This window comes from Calypte anna, chromosome 4A (assembly GCF_003957555.1).
Source record: "Calypte anna isolate BGI_N300 chromosome 4A, bCalAnn1_v1.p, whole genome shotgun sequence".
Classification (NCBI taxonomy): domain Eukaryota; kingdom Metazoa; phylum Chordata; class Aves; order Apodiformes; family Trochilidae; genus Calypte; species Calypte anna.
Window position 1 is genome coordinate 37,719,557 of NC_044248.1, and position 18,412 is coordinate 37,737,968.

Below are 18,412 nucleotides of genomic sequence, written 5' to 3' on the forward strand. Positions count from 1 at the left end.
TGTGAAGCCCCAGTGAAAGCAGGGCTTTTAGGCGCTCAGAAGGTGCCTCTTGGCTAGTCCAATTAATCACTTTGGATGATCAGGGGAACTTGTACATAGCATTGGTTTGTATGTGCTGCATCTTTAAAAAAATAATGCTGTTTTCCATGCATACTCTTTGAGGCTACTCCAGAATATCCTGCCTGCCTCCTATCTTTTGAAACACAGTATGTTTTATAAATAATAAGTCATATAAAATGACCAGGCAATGAAACAATTAATTGGTTTTATAATGAAGAATGAAATCAAATAGACTTTAAGATATAGTTGAGAGAAGCTGTTGTCTGATCTGATTAAGATCAATGTTATTTTCTGCTCATTAGAGCCCAATATCTGCTGGTGAAGAAGTCATTAGTCTTAGTTTAGTAGTCAGAGAATGGTTTGACAGGTTTTACTTAGTGATACACAAGTGACAGCTCAGCATTTGGGGTGCTGTGGTTGCTTTGATGTGGCCAGATTGATTTCATGGGGAGAAAAAGGAGACTGCAAAAATTTTCACTGGATACTTTAACTTCTGATCACAGAAAAAGTTCTTTGCCAGTCTGGAATGGGGAATACATCGTGCCATGAGAGTACTTTGTAGAAACATTAGACACAGTAGACTCTTGAATTTCTTTAATTTTAAATTATTTGGATGCACAGTAGATGCAAAGAAAATCAAAATGCCCAGCAGGTTTTGCCCTGGGGTTTGGTTTTGGTTTTCTCTCAAGTGTTTTCCATGCAAATGGCAAGAAAGAAAAGCTGAGTTTGAGAGGGCAAGGCTTCTCTACCCGGGAGATGTTCTGCAGCCACTTGGTGCCCCATGGATTTGTGTTTGCAGAATCAGAAGGTAGCTGAGAAATGTCCTGAAAAGATTTCTTGGATTTATAGAGTAATACACAGACACCTCAGCTCCAGGAACTTGAAATTACATCATGGAGTAGTAGCCTGGGTGAAGAAATGGTTTTTTATCTTGAAGAATAAGCAGAAAGTGTTAATAGAAGAATTTCTGGGAGAGCAATAATTATACTTACCTGATGCATGGTACAGATATTTCTCAGGCTGAAGGGGACTGTTATGAGAGCTAAGCAGGATTTGGAAGAGAAGAAAGTCTGGAATTTACATACAGAGCTTTGCTGATATGCACTGCTCAAAGTTTTTTCCTAGAAGCTGAAGTGCTTCAAAATAAAGGATTTTCAAATGTAGGAATACTTTCAATCTCAACAGGATATTTTAATCCTTCAAAGTCTGTAAATTGCACATGACTTGAATTACTGAACTCTCCCAAAGTACTTTGTTATTTCAGTACTTAACCAGATTTTCCTACATTAAGTGCCTTGGAGGGGTGATGGAGGGGAAAAGTATCCTTTATATAAATGCTTCCTCTACTGGAAGCACTGTTTTCCAGTCAGTTGATATAGATTTAGGGCAGCATTCTAGACATCCTAAGGGATCTTGAGCAGGCAGGACTGACCAAGATTTATTTAACCTTTGTGTTGAAAGTTCAGAGGCCCCCAGCAAATACCCTTTGTTTTTTGTTCCTAACACAGCGTGTTACTCTGAAATAACTTCTAATTCCTTTTGGCAATAAACTGTATTAGCCTAAATTGTCACATTTAAAAACATTTCAGTATCTTCTCGGGGTCTGTTGATTCCAGGGAAATTTGTTTCCTCCCAAACTGGAGGTTAAATTCTAGTTTTCTATCAGGACTATCAGGTGCTGCAACCCCTGAGAGCTCTATCAGGTGCTTGATGAGAACAGTTCTGTGCTGAGCAGACTTTTAAATTCAGAAACTGTGCAGGGGAAAAAATTAAGCAGAAAAAGGAGGGCAAATATTCTCAAAGTAAAGGGTAACAGTCAGTGATCTGTGCCCAGAAATAGCTCTTCAGCAACATGAAAAGAGAACAAGGCTGTGTTTTGAATGCATGTGTGAAAATCAGTGCTGTAAACCAACTTCTTTTCTCCCTACTTTATCACTAATACATAAGCCCAAAGGAAGATTGTGTTATGGCAGTAGCATTTGGTTCCATGATTTAAGGAAAGTGATTTGAAACTCGGGTCCCAATGGCTGAAAGAGAAAGCAACAGGAGGAATGACAAAATTTAATTTGTATTAGGAGGTTTCTCTGAAAAGCAGCTTAGTATTTTTCCTGTGTGTCATACCAAATCCACATTTGTCATCATTTTGCTTTATTAACTTGAGATGGATAGAGTGACAATTTAGTTTATTTTTAATTTTATTAATAAAATTTAAAACAGGGAAAAGCAGTTGAGCACTGATTTTTTTTTCTTCTTTGGCTTTTGAAGAAGCACCATTGCTGTGATGCTGCATGAGGCATCTTCATCTGTTTCTCTTGGTTTCTGACAGAGCTGCAACATTGGAATTAATGGTATAGCTGGACAAATATACACTAAACATACCTGAGAGCTCAAAACCCTGGAATGGCTACCTGCCAGAAGATATATTAAGCACTGGATGAAGCAAATCTGGTAAATTCTTCTTGTATTTCAGTTACAAAAACGAATGTTTCCATTCCTTTCTTGAATTGATGGCAATACCCTCTTTGGACTGCTGGTGTCATTTGAGTGATCTGGCTCAATCTTTTCCACCTCTGAAGTTTTGATTTCTCACTTTTCTACTCCTTTCATCTGGAACTCAGTTTGGACAGAAGTAGAGCTGTTGCTGCAGTGTTTATACCTCCAAGACATAAACTCTGCCTTGCTGCCAGAGTGTACAACTAACAAAGAAACAGTTCCTTTTGTTTAAATCAGTTGGAAAAAAAGATAGGGAGAATGGAAAAGATTGGTAGCATTGGGAAAAGCTTAAAAAGAATAAGAAAACTGGAGAATGTATTTAATACAATTTCTCTGTTCCTCTATATTTCTTGAATTGAACTGTAGCAAAGCTTACTTTAGAGTCTAATATCCCATTATCTTTCTGAAAGAGCAAAAAAATATTTTCTTCTCTAGGCCAGCTGAACAGTCAGCTGGAGAGGTCAAAATTGCAATTGCCAGAAGAAATTATCAGGGAATGCACAAATAATTTCAGAAAAAAAAAAAAATTCACTCTAGTAAGAAATGGTTTTTTAAATGAAATTAATCAGTGTGTATATACATGCACATGCATGCATGCACCCCCAGAAGTTTAGTCTGTAGAATCTGACCTGATTGTAGCTCTAATAAAAATTGTCTATAATACTTATGCATAAAATTGTCTTTAAAACCCCATTTGAAAAGCTTAAAATAAATATGAACCCTGTTTCAAGCATACCTGAAATGGCCCTCAAAGTAGCCCTATGTGATTCTCCACATCTCCTTACAGAGATCTCCTTTTAGCCTCTTGTTTTAATATCTTATTCCATCTGCTTTTCTCTCTATCCTGAAGTTTAGAGCTTTGGGGAAAGGCTCCAAATTTTATCTCTGAAATCACCTGAAGCTGATAGCTGCTTTTACTTCCTGGCTATCCCTTATTCACTGTGATTGAGAAAAAAAACCCCAAAAACCAACTCATACCAAAGCTTTCCTCATGGGTTATTTCTAGAGGAAGCAAAGCTTCATTTTGCTTCTCAGGGAACATATACATTTGAAGTTGGGTTTCTGTGAGAATTGCAGGAAAGAAGCTCTGGAAGCAGCTTTCTTCTGCCGGTTGCAAAGGGAAGGAGGACACCAGCTGGTGGCAGAACCAAACACCTGAATCCAATACTATCTTTCTCCCTGGAATTTATCATTCATTGGTATGCCTTGCTCTCAGGGAAAGGGGTTTTATTCTAAATGTTTCATTTTAGTGAAGTGCTGGATTTTCAGTAATATCTATTTTGCTGAAGAAGGTAAGTGCACCCTGATGGCTTTTGCACCAGATGGGAGAGGGATTATGGAAACTCGTGTGGCATTAGACCAGAAAAAGCCCAGAAATGGGCTCAGTCTGTGACAGAGAAGAGATTAGAGGCCGGAGATTGTATGTCAAAAGCAAAAACAGGGAAAAGAAAAAAAAAAAAACTAAATTTAGGTATTCAAATTCTTTCTAAGGTGTTTCTTCTGAAGTGTGTTCCTCTTGTTCTGGAGCAGAGCTGAAATTTGTGAAGATAAAACCCACTAGAGATCCCATCTGAAAGAAAGATTAGCCAATTTGAATTAATTTTTCTTTAATTTTAGCACCTACACTTGAGGGCCAGTCTCGGATTCACGTGTCACATTATCATCCAGGAGACATGACTGTTGGCTTATTTTCAGAATGGAGATGAAAGTTTCTTCTCACCTCAGGGCAAATGTATCATTATGCATCTAATTCAGTCACTGTACTCTATTGCTCCTCTGTTCTGAGGTAAGAAACAGCAGTGGGGTTTGTATGTGCCATTGAGTCTTGGAGATATTTCAGACAAGGCTCCAAAAATAATATAAATAAATGTGTAGTTTAAATTCTATTTTATTTGGGGCTAGCCTTTTTTTTTTTTTTTTTAGGACAATTTTCTCAAAAGAACAATTCAAAATACAGGCAATACAGGATTAGTGGGCCTAAAATGGCAGAAGGAATTGTTATGTATTGGTCTTAGCATCACAGTGCATCTTGAGAACTTCCCAGACTTATTTACTACCTCAGCTTCAATGGGGACTGGATTTTGGTTCCCTCGTTTTGAGGGTTGGCTGATGGGAACAGGACACAAAGAAGTGACCTGTGGAGCTTGAGATCTGACCACTGAGGTGCTGTCTGTCACAGCAAAGCTCAGGAAGGTCACATCACACGTGGTCCCATCACCACAGTGCCATAGTTGGAAGGTGGCAGACCTTCACCTGCAAGGACACTGTCTGGGGCACTCAAAGCCAGTGCTGCTGCATCATCAGGGGGTGTTGGAGCTGTGTTAGGTACTGTGGTGGGTCCCCTGGTGCCAACACTTAACAGAACACAACATTTTCTGCTAAGTGTTTGGGGCTGGGATGTTGGGGGCAGCAGCACAGCTCTTGCCTAACATTCATTCCTTCTGGATTTTAACAGCTGTCCCTCAGGCTTTCCAAGGACACGCTGGTCATAGTTATTTTGCATCCAACTGTATCCTTCCCCTCTTGAGTCTATAGAGGCTGGAGACCCCTAAGGGCTTGCTTGCTGCTTCTTAAAACAATGTTTGAATTAGAGAGGCAATACCAAGTTTGGCTTCTTTTGGTTTTTTTCTTTTTTTGACCTTGTTACCAAGAGCCCTTTTAAGCATTGATAGGACTCTGATGCATTCCCCTTCCAGGATTACATTCTCCAGGCTGGCTTTTTACACAAAAGGATTTTGTTTAAAGCATTTAAAGTGTGAAAATGTTTCCTTTTATAGAAATAAGTCACCTTTCACCAGAAATGGAAAACTTCAGTATAGAAGATAACAGTGAAATAAAATAATGAAAATGTGTGGATGGCACTGCCATGACTTTGACAGCAAAAGTTGTGACTTTTAGGGTATTTCCATCAGTTTTTGGAGAAAACTTAGTGGTGGAATGGCACTGTGAGCTAGTAAAAAATTAGAATATCATTCCTGAGATCATCCTAGATAACCAGTGCCATGACTTTATCCCTCCTGAGGAAACCGTAACAGCAAGACACACATTCTAATCCTGCAACTGAGTCTAACCAGTACCTTGGTGTTAACTGGTTTCATCCATATCCCAAGGCTTAGATTGTACTTCAGGTGTTCAGCAGTTGGCAAACTGGGTTTTTGCCATGATGACTTCTTGAGAGTTTTCCCAAGCCTTCCAGTTTCTGCAGTTTTTTAATTCACAAGACAAGCTGGCCTGGACCACATTAACACTTCACTTACCTTTGCAATGAAAATCTCTCTGCTGCCTTATAAAATATGACTTTGCAGAGCCTAACCTTTCTTTTGGTCCAACAGCAAATCTGGGGAAGTCTTGTGCTGCTGTTTCTTTTACTTTTAATGCTAGCACATACCAGCTCAGAAGCCATGTATTTCTCTTTCATTGCACTGTCTTCTTTCTGACAGTTTTTTTATGGTTGTCATTATTTTTCTTTTAATAACCACGCTCTGCTCTCCTTGTTTTGCACTCTTCATTGATTGGAGCATTGGTGGCTATAAGTATGGCCATAAATCCTTAAAAGGGCTGAGATCCCTAATATGACTATTAGAGAGGGGAAGTGGGAAACTCACTCCCATCCCAATGAATCTGTAGCCTGGGGGAGCTTCTTGATCGTACTCTGTTTCCTTTGCCATTCTAGATATTAATCCTCAACGTACACTGAATTTATCCTGCTTTCCTACCCTGTTTTGCTGGTGTTCAGGCATTCCTGAGGAGCTGGTCAGGCTGTTGTCAGACCCTTGTGAATTACCTGTTGGTTGTGAAAAATTTCTTAGTCTTCTTGCATTGCCAGAATAATGCCTTTTTTCTTGTTGTTTTTTCTTTTCTGGAGGGCCTATGGTCAGGCTGTAATGAGAGAAAGGTGAACTTGGTGAAGGCTCAGAAAAAAGGTGACTGTTGAAGTGTGCAGCAACCTAACCTGTTGAACAGATGCTGCTTTTTGTTGTGCCTTTAGTGACAGATAAAACTATTTTGGTGTGCTGTAGAATATGTTCTTCAATTGGTTAAATTTGCCTGTGGATTGGAAATTGTCATAGAAATGTAAAGTGCTATTTTTCACCCTAAATGACTCTGTCCTGTTTATTAAAATGTATAAATAAATCATTTATACTTCTTTCCTGGATTTTGTTTAACATTTGGTTGGTTTCTTTACATCTTCACATGGAACTACTACCATTAATCCCTTAGGCTAGGATCTCAACTATCCTCAGAAAGAACTTCTCTCTGACCTTTCTTAGGCAATTAATTACTTTACTTTTTTCTTGAGCAATCTGTTTTCTGTGACTAATTTTTAGGCACTGATTTTCAGTGCTTTTTACTCAAATACATCATGAGTTTAAGCACGCTGATGCAACTCACAATTCTCAGTGAGTCCAAAATATTGTCTGGTTGTACTTGATGGATTGTGTTTTCCCATGCTTGAGGATTAATTACAAACAGCTGAAACAGAAAGGCCTGATAAAGGACTAATCTTGGAGTGAGTGCAGGGAAGGGAGATGTGTGAGACACAAGTCCAGTAGGCCTTTAGCTGGAGGATGTTTCACCTAAATGCTCTCACTCATGGAGCCAACTCAAGCTGTCAATCAAAGCCCTCTCAGTCTGAAGCAAAGTCAAAACAAGTCTGAAGCTTAAAAAGTTGCTTTATTTGGCATTTAACTTCCCCGTGGCATCCAGTTCTTGACTTAAATTAGAATATCTCACACAAAATAGCATTCAGCTCTCTGAGGGATATGTGTAGAGGCCTGACCTCAGAGAGGTTTCAGCTCCAGCTTGCAGATACAGGAATGAATAAAAACATTAGCACAGCAAGCAGTTCCTCAGAAAGGACATCTGAACAGTTTGTCAGGGGTCTCATTGTTTCAGAAAGCATCCTTTCCATATTTCTTTGAGTAAATGTAAAAAGGAAGCTCACCTGTGGATGTTGGAATGTTGATCATTTCTCACGCAGCCTCTGTTTCCTTTAAAAATATTTAGAGCACATTAGTGATGAAATTTTGTGAATTTACATATTCTGAAACTGCAAAGAGTACATAGTGCATCTCAAAGTGTATACAAATGTTCCTCTGAAAGATAATTTTTATGGAAAAAGTTTGTGCCCTGTGATATATCATTATATCTCATGATCTCATATCATTATATCTCATGATATAACTTTAGCATAATATTTTTATCTAGAACATTAACATAATTTTATGTTAAATATTTAACATAATATTTAAAGCTAATCTAATGGTTCACATAATTTAGGTACTGAAAAGATGCAATGAACAAAGAAATAACTCTGTTACTGGTGGATTTGAGCTTAGAGCATATAAAGCAATGAAAAAAACTATAATTTGCTCTCTAACCTATCTCCAGCCAGCAGATTACAATGATCAAGTCAACAGACCTGAAAAATAAAGCATCAAGAAGCCACAAAACAGCTGACTGTAAGAGACAGCAGCTAATACAGCCAATGCTGCTCTTCTGATCTATGAGGTGTTTTCAGAGGAGGGAAGTAGAACTTCTCAAGTCAAATAATTTCATTGAATCAGGTGGTTCAGCAAGGAATGAAAAGCAAACATGAAGTAATAACGATCAACATACAATACCAATATCTAAACATTTATGCATGACAATGATAGCATCATTTTAGCTTTTTAAATACAATGCATAACAGCATCTTATGTTTGCACTGAAACATATTTTTTTCTGTTTTGGCACATTATTCATTATCTTGTAACATATGAATCATGTCTTTGGGATGTTAAAATCAAACTGGTTTGAAACTCAGACGTGCAGTTTAAGAAGTTTTGCTGTATCCTCTGTCATTTACATGTGGCAAAGGTTTGCCATACTTGGAACTTATATGTCTTTAGAATCATCAGTTAAAGAGCTAATTTGTAGGCACAAATAATTCCAAGGTTTTCCTGCAAAACTGTGTCTTCCATCATGTCCCAAATGGCAGGGGACATGTTTGTTCTTCAAATTACATGTTTAGATTGCTAGCTCTCCATTTCCCTCTACTTCTTTGAGCCTTCTTTTCTCCTCACAAAGTTCGCTCCCACAAATCCTCTTCATTCTTGTCTTTTCAAAGGGGAATGCAGAAGGCAATTTAGTTGAACATATTGTCAATTAATTGGAGAAAAGAAAGAAAAAAATTAATGGAAATGGAACTATTTTGGGGATATATTTCTGTCCAGAATGCAAGAGAAAAAAAGAGGCTTTTGAAGACCACCCCTGCCAGCAGACTCTCATGTTTCAGCACCTCTGAAGAACTCAGCTTTACAAACATGATCCCACCAAAAGCTGGAGAGGTAAGAGATTCCTACACCCTCTCCAGTGCTATTCTCTTAATTTTCTGTGGTTATTGGAGCATCCCTGGGACAGGCAATGCTTGTGCGGTGAGGCACACACTGCAGATGAAATTTTGGTCACTCCAGGATGAGTTTTTGGGAAGTGCCTGTTTCATAGCCAATCCCTACTCCTTGACAGCCCTGCAAGAAACTCGGCTGTGGGTTTAAGCATCTGGCTGCTCATTTGTGCAGCAGGGCAGGGCTGCATGGGATCTCATGGGCCCTGGGGATGGAGCATGCAAGGAGAAAGCCAGAAATGGGTTTAACCAGCCAGGAGTGACAGGAGGAGGCTGAAGGGTGGGGGGGAAGGGGGCTGCTTTTTTTCAGACACCTCAAAGGGAGGCAGACCCAGGCTCCTGACATAAGAGGCCACAGGTGCCAGTTGTTGAGAGGTGAATTCCAGACAGCAGCTTCCATCCCTGGCTGCCCACAGGAGCAGGTATGGGGCAGGCAGAGCCCTGGGTGCTGAAAGCCTGAGGATGCTCAGCCTTGGGGGTGGTACCCTCAGGGGTTTGGGATGCACTGAGGCAGGGCTGGGAAGGAGCTTCCTGATAACCCATCCTTAAAAAAAAAAACCTCAAAAAACAAACAAAAACCCTACAGTTGGTTTCGATTTTTTTTTTTTTTTTTTAAGTGATCTTTTTGCACTTGTAACACTCATGGTGGAACCAGTCAGGCTGAATAATAACAAGCTGGGTGGTTTTGCTGGGGTTGGTGCCGCGGTTCGATGTTGTTTCCCGGAGCTGCCCGGCGGGGAGCTGAGGAGGCTTCGCTTCCGAGTGGCTTTTTAAATCCCGGGATTTTTCAGCTGCTCCCCAGGATGAGTCGCAGCTCGGCAGCCCCGCACACGGCGGATGGGCAGAGGGATGGAGGGGAGATGATTTCACCTGACCCCAAAAAGTATGTGCCAGGAGGAAGGCTTTGGAAAGTGGGAGCTGGGCAGGGAGAAGGCAAAGGGAATGTTTATCTTCTGCTTTGGTTTGTAGGGAATGGTTTAAATTAATTCTTTCTCTTTTAAAAGGAAAAAAAATCTCTTATTGAAGTCTTTTTGATGTAATGAAGTTTAATTGCTGTTGTTGTGCAACTGATCCAGTTGTCCCCAAAAGGAAGTATTTTTTCTTTGTGTTGTTTGTCTGTTTATTTGGTTGGTTTTTAGATTTTTAGGACTGATTTGTCTCATGGAAAAACTCTGTATGCAGGGGAGGATGTAGCAGGTAATTTCTTATGGTTGTACTTGCTGCATCATCAAGATCTGTTTGATTATACCTTACTGTGATCTCATAATTCCTAGCAAAAAAACTTCCATGAAAATTAAATATGAATGAAGTCCTAGAGCAGATTTCAGAGTTGTTGTCCTTTTGTGGATCTAATTATTGTAGATTATTGTACAATGATACAATAATTATGCAATAATACAATAATTATATAGCAAAGTGACCTCTATGAAATGCTGTAGGAAGGTTTGTCACTTGTTTGTATATTGAGATAGGATTATTTGAAAACTTGCATAAGGAAAAGAGGATTTTCTTGTGCATTTTGAGGCAGAAAACTGAGATATGAAGAATCTGTGTAATCTTGTCCTCATACCCCCCTGTCCCTGTATACCCCTGACTATTACAATACTTTGTACAGATTTTAGGATAGAAGATTTCCTACTAAATCTGTGATAATTTGCTTGTATTTAGCTTCATTAGCCAGCCCAGCCTTGGTATTCCAAGAGGTCTACCTAGAATATTTGCTTCTTTTTCTAGCTATAAGAGTAGAAGAGAAAGGGTTGAGGGAGTGGTATTGGGAGAAACTCTGGCTTGGGAGAGAAACTGTGAATGTTCTCTCTTCACAACAGATCACTGCCCTGGAACAGATCAGAAAGAAAAATGTTGGGCAAGTTTTTTTGTAGAGTCTTCTTCAGTTAGATAAGTGTCAAATGAGCAGTATTTTGAGCATGCAGCTCAGAACTCCATATCATTTAAATGCACTGAGTGGACTTTGGCACTGCTGAGGTTCTTCACTTCTGATTTATTTTGTCTTTTTAATTACTTCTTTTGCATGGTAGATCAGTGGGTTATTTTTGCTGTTAAATTTCATCTAAAGTTTCCTAGAGAGTCCAAATTGTGTTTCCAGTCATTATATATTTACCAAATCTTAAAAAAGTTCACATTATTTATTGCTTATTCTTGCCACAAACTTAGCTGTATAAAACCATGCATTTGTCCCAATATGTCTCAGTAAGCTGAGGGATTTAAAGTTGAATTTTTTTTATATTTATTGACTGCCTTCAGAGGTTGCAAATCAATCCCTCCACAATGTACTCTATTTCCAATGCATTTGGGGGCTGCCAGCAAAGGGGGTGTGACTCCTGAAGATGGTCTGCTTAATTCCAGCAATCCTTGGTCAAGCAGAGTTTCAAAAGGAATTTTTTGCCCATGCCAGATTAGAAACATGTGTCTGCATATTGCTGCAGGTGATTAAAAAGAGGCTGATAAATTTGGCTGACCCACCAAAGCATGACAAAGCAATGTCACCAGGTGAGATGGTTCAGTGTTTGGTATCAATGTACCCTGTCCTGGAGCAGGTCCAAAGGAGGGCAACCAGGCTGGTGAAGGGACTCGAGCACAGACCCTATGAGGAGAGGCTGAGAGAGCTGGGGGTGTTCAGCCTGGAGAAGAGGAGGCTCAGGGGAGACCTCATCACTCTCTACAACTCCCTGAAAGGAGGTTGGAGCCAGGGGGGGGTTGGTCTCTTTTGCCAGACGACTTTCAACAAGACAAGAGGGCATGGTCTTAAGTTGTGCCAGGGGAAATTTAGGTTAGATATTAGAAAGAATTTCTTTACAGAGAGGGTGATCAAGCATTGGAATGGGCTGCCCAGGGAAGTAGTGGATTCTCCATCCCTGGAGATCTTTAAAAAGAGACTGGATGTGGCACTCAGTGCCATGGTCTAGCAACCGCAACGGTGGTTCAAGGGTTGGACTCGATGATCTCTGAGGTCCCTTCCAACCCAGCCAATTCTATGATTCTATGATTCTAAGAGTTTCTCAAAGTTGTGCAAACTTAACAAGAAAATAGCAAGTTGCAAGGCATAACAAGTGCAATACAAGCCAAGCTCTCTGAGCCCTGAAAAGTAGGAAATTTTAGTGTAGAAGTGAACTGAAGGAGTTACTCATAATGCAGCTGAGAAGCCATCAGGCTGACTTGAATAAAATAATTGTACTTTACTACAGCACTCAAAAAAACCTTCTAGAAATTCATTGATGAGGACTTTCACCTTGGGAAACATCAAAAAATGAAAAAATGATGTTCAAACTGAACTTGCAGCTTTACTAGATAGTGGAACTCGAGCCCATGCTTACCAAGTAAATACCCAAGCAGTTTGAAATGCCAAATGGCAGTCAATAGTTCAATGCAAAATTAAATCAATGCAGAATTGATGATATGGGGCAGGTATGTGGACTTGGGCTGCTGTGCAGATGGATCACAGCCCCTGGCAATGAAGTCTGAGCTTGGAATCACTGATTCTCCTGCTAAGAGCAGACCCAGGGAATGCTTTCAGCTGCTTTTTTTGACAACATCTGCAAAGTTAAAACACATTCTAGGAGAAAACCCACTAGCTAGGCATATAGGGTTGTTTTTTTTTTTTCTGATATTTGCCATGCAAGCAGCCAGAACACCAGGAGAAGCTGCTGACTTGAATGGAGGATGCAGACCAGAAGATCTGAATGCCAGGTGATAAAATGTGCTTAATGGCACCACACTGACTGCCATCAGCACAGCTGCCAGCCAAACGACTGCCCACCACCTTCACACAGCTTGGATGAGGGTGCTGAATATAAAAACCTAATAAAAAACAGCTACAGATAGTCAGAGGTAACATAGCAACAGGAAGGAGTGTGCTTCCTTAGTCCCCTGTTAAGCTAGCAATGCCTGGAAAAGGACTTGTGCTCAAGTGAGAAGGAAAATTTTTGTGCTGGTTTTTTGTTGTTGTGGAGTTGTCTTGGGGTTTTTTTGTTGTTGTTTGTTTGTTTATTTGTTTTTTCTTAATTATAAAAATGACAAATCACTTCTATTGAATGTTCTACAAAGAGTAACACTCCTGAGCAGCAAAATACTTCCTTTTTCTTTAGGAAGAAAAGCGTGTGTAATTTCTGACACACCTGATATCTTTTGCTACAATTCCTATACTGAAATCTGTGGAAATATTCAAATAATATTGACTTTCTGACTGAACTTTCTCCATGATAGAGAAAGAACAAACGAGGAAATATGCAGTAGTGGCTTCACCATGCCCTTGCTGATAAAAAAGGCCCCTCCCTCTATGGTATTGCAGCAGAGCATTGCAGAGAAGATGAGTGTTAGCAAAGGAAGGTTACAAGTGACAGCAAGAGCATTAGGGAGCCCCTGGATTAATGCTGATGCTTTGGAAAACTTGCAGTGTTGCTGCAGGTAAGTGCCATTGAGTTCCTTCTTAAACAGCTCTAGAGGAAGGCAGGCTGGCTCAGATGCTGGGGGTCTGCAAAATTTGCAGTAATTTGCAATAATAAGGGTTGGACTTGATGATCTCAGAGGTCCCTTCCAACCCAGCCGATTCTATGACTGATGCTATGATAATGGGCTCCAAATCCCACGAGGTAGTTGCCTTATGGTGTTCTGGGTGGTCAAAACCCTTAGGCAATCCATTTGCAATAGAATTATTTTGTATTCAGCTGTAATGAGTGCTCAAGGCTATGAATTTGCTTTTCAACTCTGTTACTAGCTCAATGTGTACCATTTGCTCAGAACAAATCTGAGAGCAACAAGCTACATTTAAAGTTCAGTACAAGCTTGCAATTAATAGAAACTATTTATTTCCAGTGAGCCCTTTACTTGTGATCCTAAATGTGTATCTTACCTCCAAGATTCTGTGAGCAGATTTGCCCCTTCAATCATTTTTTATGGAATTGAGTGGGCTGAGAAAGACCCAGTGAGGGTTTAAAACTAGCATGGACATGACTTGAGACACACACAATGCTTTGTTAGATTAATTTTGTTTGGTTTGCAAGATTCTCCAGTGCACAATTCTGTGATTCTGTGATATTACTTTTCTAGCTCACCTATGTGCTTTTTTAATATAAAGGCTCAGAAGGAGCTGAGGTGAGAGGAAGACCACTGTTGATAATCCTCCTGGGGACTCTCTGAGGTTTTCTAACTTGGCACAGTAAAAAAACAGCTTTCAAGCCAAGTGGCTTGTGGGCTTCACTTTTTGTGAAATGCTCCTTTCTCCTTAACTTAGGGAAAGAAGCTGCCTTGTGCTGAGATTTTCTTCTCTGGTAGTTGAGCACTTTGCTGATGTTGCAAAGGCAGTGCAGGGGTGGCTTCCAATACACCCAGTATCTGGAGACTAAGAGTAAGGAGATGACATTTCCTAATATAGATGTGCTAAAACTTTTGTTACCCTTCATAGACTCTTGAGAGTCTCTGGAGAATTAAAATAAGAGACCACATTTAAACAATGTCCCTAATTCCAGTGTGCTACACATGGCAGTGGAGAAGAAACACATCAATCTTCTTCACTGCTGTAGCAAAGTTCTCTTAATGATTCTCCAGACCAAAGAAAAGGTACTTGGTTTCATGTGATATGTTTTATCCCTCCAAGATCAGCACTTCCATGAGATGATTAAGTTTTCTGAGTGATACAGAAGTTGCTTTCAATATACTATTTTAATATACTATTTGTCAAAGCATGCTCCATTAGTTTAGCATTTTATAAATCCAAGGCTTTTGATTGATGTAATTGTTCATTACGCCCATGTTGTAGTTCCTAAGCAGTCAGCCAGCACTGCTTCACTTCTCCTCAAATTTCCAGTAGCTTGTTCATCATAAATGGAGGTTCTAGGGTCACTAATTCATTGCTGGTGTTCATTTAGCAATTCTGAATTCACAAGGAATTAGTAAGGGCTTCATCCTCCAGGCAATTAGCAAAGCAATGATGAGATGAGATGGATTAGAGGTTGTTTTAGTACTGGAAACTTAAGGGAGGTTGCAAATGTTTTTATTTGGCAATGAAGATTTGACTCTCACAGCTGAGATGAGGGATCTTGAATATATCTCACCTGATAATTTCCTTCTCTTCTCATTCACCTCCATTATCTCTTTTAGCTGCTTTGTTCTGCACATGGAATTTTAAGTTGCTAGTGGGAATCTGTAAGACTAAAATACACAGGTCATTGGACTGAACAATGTATCTGCAATCCAGTAAAATTCAGTCCCAAAAATTCATCATAAAATATTCCACAGACAGCTTTTCATGATACTTGGGCATCTCACAGTGCAGATAAACACCAAAGAATATTTTCAACAACACTGGAGAAGAGTTAGGCATATTGCCACCAGCACAATCAATATGTGTGAAGTGCATAAAAACCTTTGGAAATCTGTATTTCCATGTGGGACTTAAAGCCACAGTAGAAGAAACTGTTACAAATGGAGTGGAGCACTTACTGCAGCCTTCCTATTCAAAAAATGTCATCCCTGTACAATCTGTACAATCTATATATCTAGTAAAGCTGGTCTACAGCATCTAGGAGCAAAAAGTGTGTGTAGGTTCATTTGCTTTCTGGTATTCCCAGTTGTGAAAGTAGAAGAAAGTAGGGTAAGAAGATTTCCAATTTCCTGTCCTCAAGTAACTGAAATAATATTTCATTTTACTGGGGGTTTAAACTCTTCTCAGCATCCTGGATTATTTTAGGGTGGAAGGGTGCTGTCAAGTCCCACCTCCTGCTTCAAGCAGGGCTAACATCACCATTTGGAAATTCTCCATAAAGATTGTGCAGCCTTTTTGTGTTTCACTTATTGCACTGAAAATATTGCCTGCTGCAGTATTTTGGGTCTGTGGTCTCTTGTTCACTCACTGTGTACATTTGGGAAGAGTTCTGCTCCTTCTGCATCCCCCCTTCCACACATGGGGCAATGTTAAAGAATAAAAAGCAGATATTCCATGGGAATAATTCTCAGTTTAGAGTGATGAGGCATTTCTGTGATCAGATCAGAAACTGAATGCTACCATGTGCATACCAATAGTGCAAATGTGCTTAAAGTTAACAGACTGAGGATGTGCAGTTGGTGGATTCCATGGTTTTCCCCTAAAAGCATCTGTTGCCAGACCATCAGCAGGAGCTCGTGAACCACTGGTATGACTCCTTTTAGCAGTTTTCTTGTACCTAAATGTACATGAACAAATGATGAAAATGGCATCAGGAAGCTGAGGGTTGCTTTAAATTGTCCTCCACCCCTGCCCTAATATCCAGGACCAAAATTTCCTGTTAATATCTGGAAATTAACCAAGTTGATTAAGAATGTCTCTGGTTTCAGCCCTTGAATTAAGAGTATTTCCTGCAGAAGAAAAAAATGTTTCTAAATAAATGTAGAGAGCAAGATGGATTCTTTAGTGAAACTGCAGTTATTTATATTCAACTTGTAAAAAGTGTGAATAAAACTTCACTGAAATGTAATTAATAGAGGGATGTATTTCTCTTAGAGTGCTTTCTTCATCAGATACCACACTTCATCATAGGTGACAGGATAGAAAAAATATAGAGCAGAGAGTCCACCAGGAATTAAATGACCACACTGATGAAAAATAGAAGCTGTATATATATTTTTAAAGTACCATTATAAAGAATATATGGAATTAGTATGTTATTAACATCTTGCTTTAACTGGTTTATTAAGATGTATTAATTTTTTAATCTGATGTCAACTGACAATATTTTTTTTTCACAATCCTTAAAAATAAGAATATAGTTTCATGGTACTATTTAAAGTGCATGGACTGCTTCTTGGAGCAGTTTTTGCATCCATGTCTTTTGGCAGCAGCTGAGTACAACTCCATGAGAAGTAGAAGAGTGCCATGAAAAGGCTGCTGATGTCTACATGGGATGCATAAAGCCAGAGGTGGCTCATGAAGGATTTGCCCTGAGTTATCAACATTAAGAAAGGAAATATTCTTTTTTTAAAAAGAAAGTATAGAAATCTAGCTGCCCACAAGCCAAAATATGTGTTCAAGCTCTTTGAAAATGAAGGGCAGGATATTATTTGCACTGGCAGAGATGAGAATTTCAAAATGCAGTGCCAGAGTTTGTGGAAAGGCAGACACATTTTGGTGTGCTTGTGTTAAAAGCAGCAATATGTGAGTGTAATTCATCAGTCAGGCTCATTGCTGCTTGGCTTGAAGCCAGGGGCTGCAGGAGCAGGAAAAAGCTTGGTCCAGGCAGGTGATGGGTGCTGTGGCACCAGAGTGGTGCCCACTAAACCACTTTTGATGGGTGGTGGACAGGCTGGAGCTGGAGCATCCCAGTCAGAGGCATCCACGCCTGGTGAAATGGGAGCAGCAGTTGTCTGGCATCCTATGGGATAAGCAAAATGGACCAGGACAAGTTAGAAGAGCTCAAAGGAGGTAGAGATGAAGAGCTGCTCAGGTGAAGAGCCTGTGTTATGGCAAAGGGTCATAGAGGGCTAGGGAGTTCAGAGCATTCTCTGCTGAGTGTCAAACACAGAATGAAGGGATATTTTTTTTAACTGGTCTGAAAGTTCAATGCATAATAAGATAAAGTCTTAAATATTTGCTTTAACTTGTCAATCATTTCTGCCTCAAGATTGCAAGACTTCTTATATTGAAGGAAATAACTGATAGGCTTCTATGCCACATTTTTCTCTAATGTTCTCTAATGTTCTGAAAGCATATCCTGGGATTTTTTTCCTACTGCTTTGTGTTGTACTGTGCTAACAGCTATCCATTCCCTCAAGGCCAAAAAAAGAAAGCACTGAATTGTAATAATCCAGCTAATTTTGATGCAGTGATTGAAGGAATTATATTTATTCAGCATACTGCTTGCCTAAGCATGCACATCTTGTGTTGCAACCTGAGATGCACTTGGCCATAGCATCAGATAATTTACAAGGCATTTGGGTCCAAGGGAACAACATGGTGAGTGTCTCAGGGGTCATGTTAAAGAACTGGCTGTGCTGGCATGCAAGCCTGTGAGAGATGAGAAGGGGAAGATGGGCTGAGCCCTCAACTTGATTGTGTGTTAACAGCTTCTGGGAGCTGGCATTTACTTGCTCGTTTTTCAAAAACACTGAAGTCATGGTTGAATTTGGTTCTATTTGGGTTTTTTTGAGCTCTCACATTAGACTTGGATGCATTTAAATAGAATATAAAATTTCTCTAAGGGAAAATGTTGTAAAGACCTGGTTAGTGCTGCCTGTCTTGGTTATACAAGTCCATCACTTCTGGAACAGAAATGTCCTCATAGGCAGTGTTTGCAAACTGCTGTATTTTCCCTGCTGATGTTTTCCTGATCTGGCAGAGGCGTTTTATTTGTTGATCTTTTGAGATCACTTCTGACCCCCAACATTCTGTGATTCTGTGAAAAAATGAGTTTGGTATTTTGTTTTAAAACTTCCAGGTCTTGAAATAAAAAGCCATTGCCTCAGTGTTTAATTATAGTAACTTGGCCT

General features: G+C 39.7%; 1 protein-coding gene across 1 annotated transcript in view; it reads left to right on the forward strand.

The window, feature by feature from the left end:
- Positions 1-2,451: 2,451 nt before the first annotated feature.
- The window catches only part of LOC103533710 (melanopsin), a 43,533-nt gene continuing 27,572 nt past the window's right edge, over positions 2,452-18,412 (forward strand). Inside the window, exons 1-3 of the mRNA XM_008499605.2 lie at positions 2,452-2,508; positions 4,171-4,339; positions 8,769-8,882. Coding sequence (XP_008497827.2) covers positions 8,859-8,882 — 24 coding nt within the window. The 5' untranslated portion in view covers positions 2,452-2,508; positions 4,171-4,339; positions 8,769-8,858. The remainder of the gene's footprint in view (positions 2,509-4,170; positions 4,340-8,768; positions 8,883-18,412) is intronic.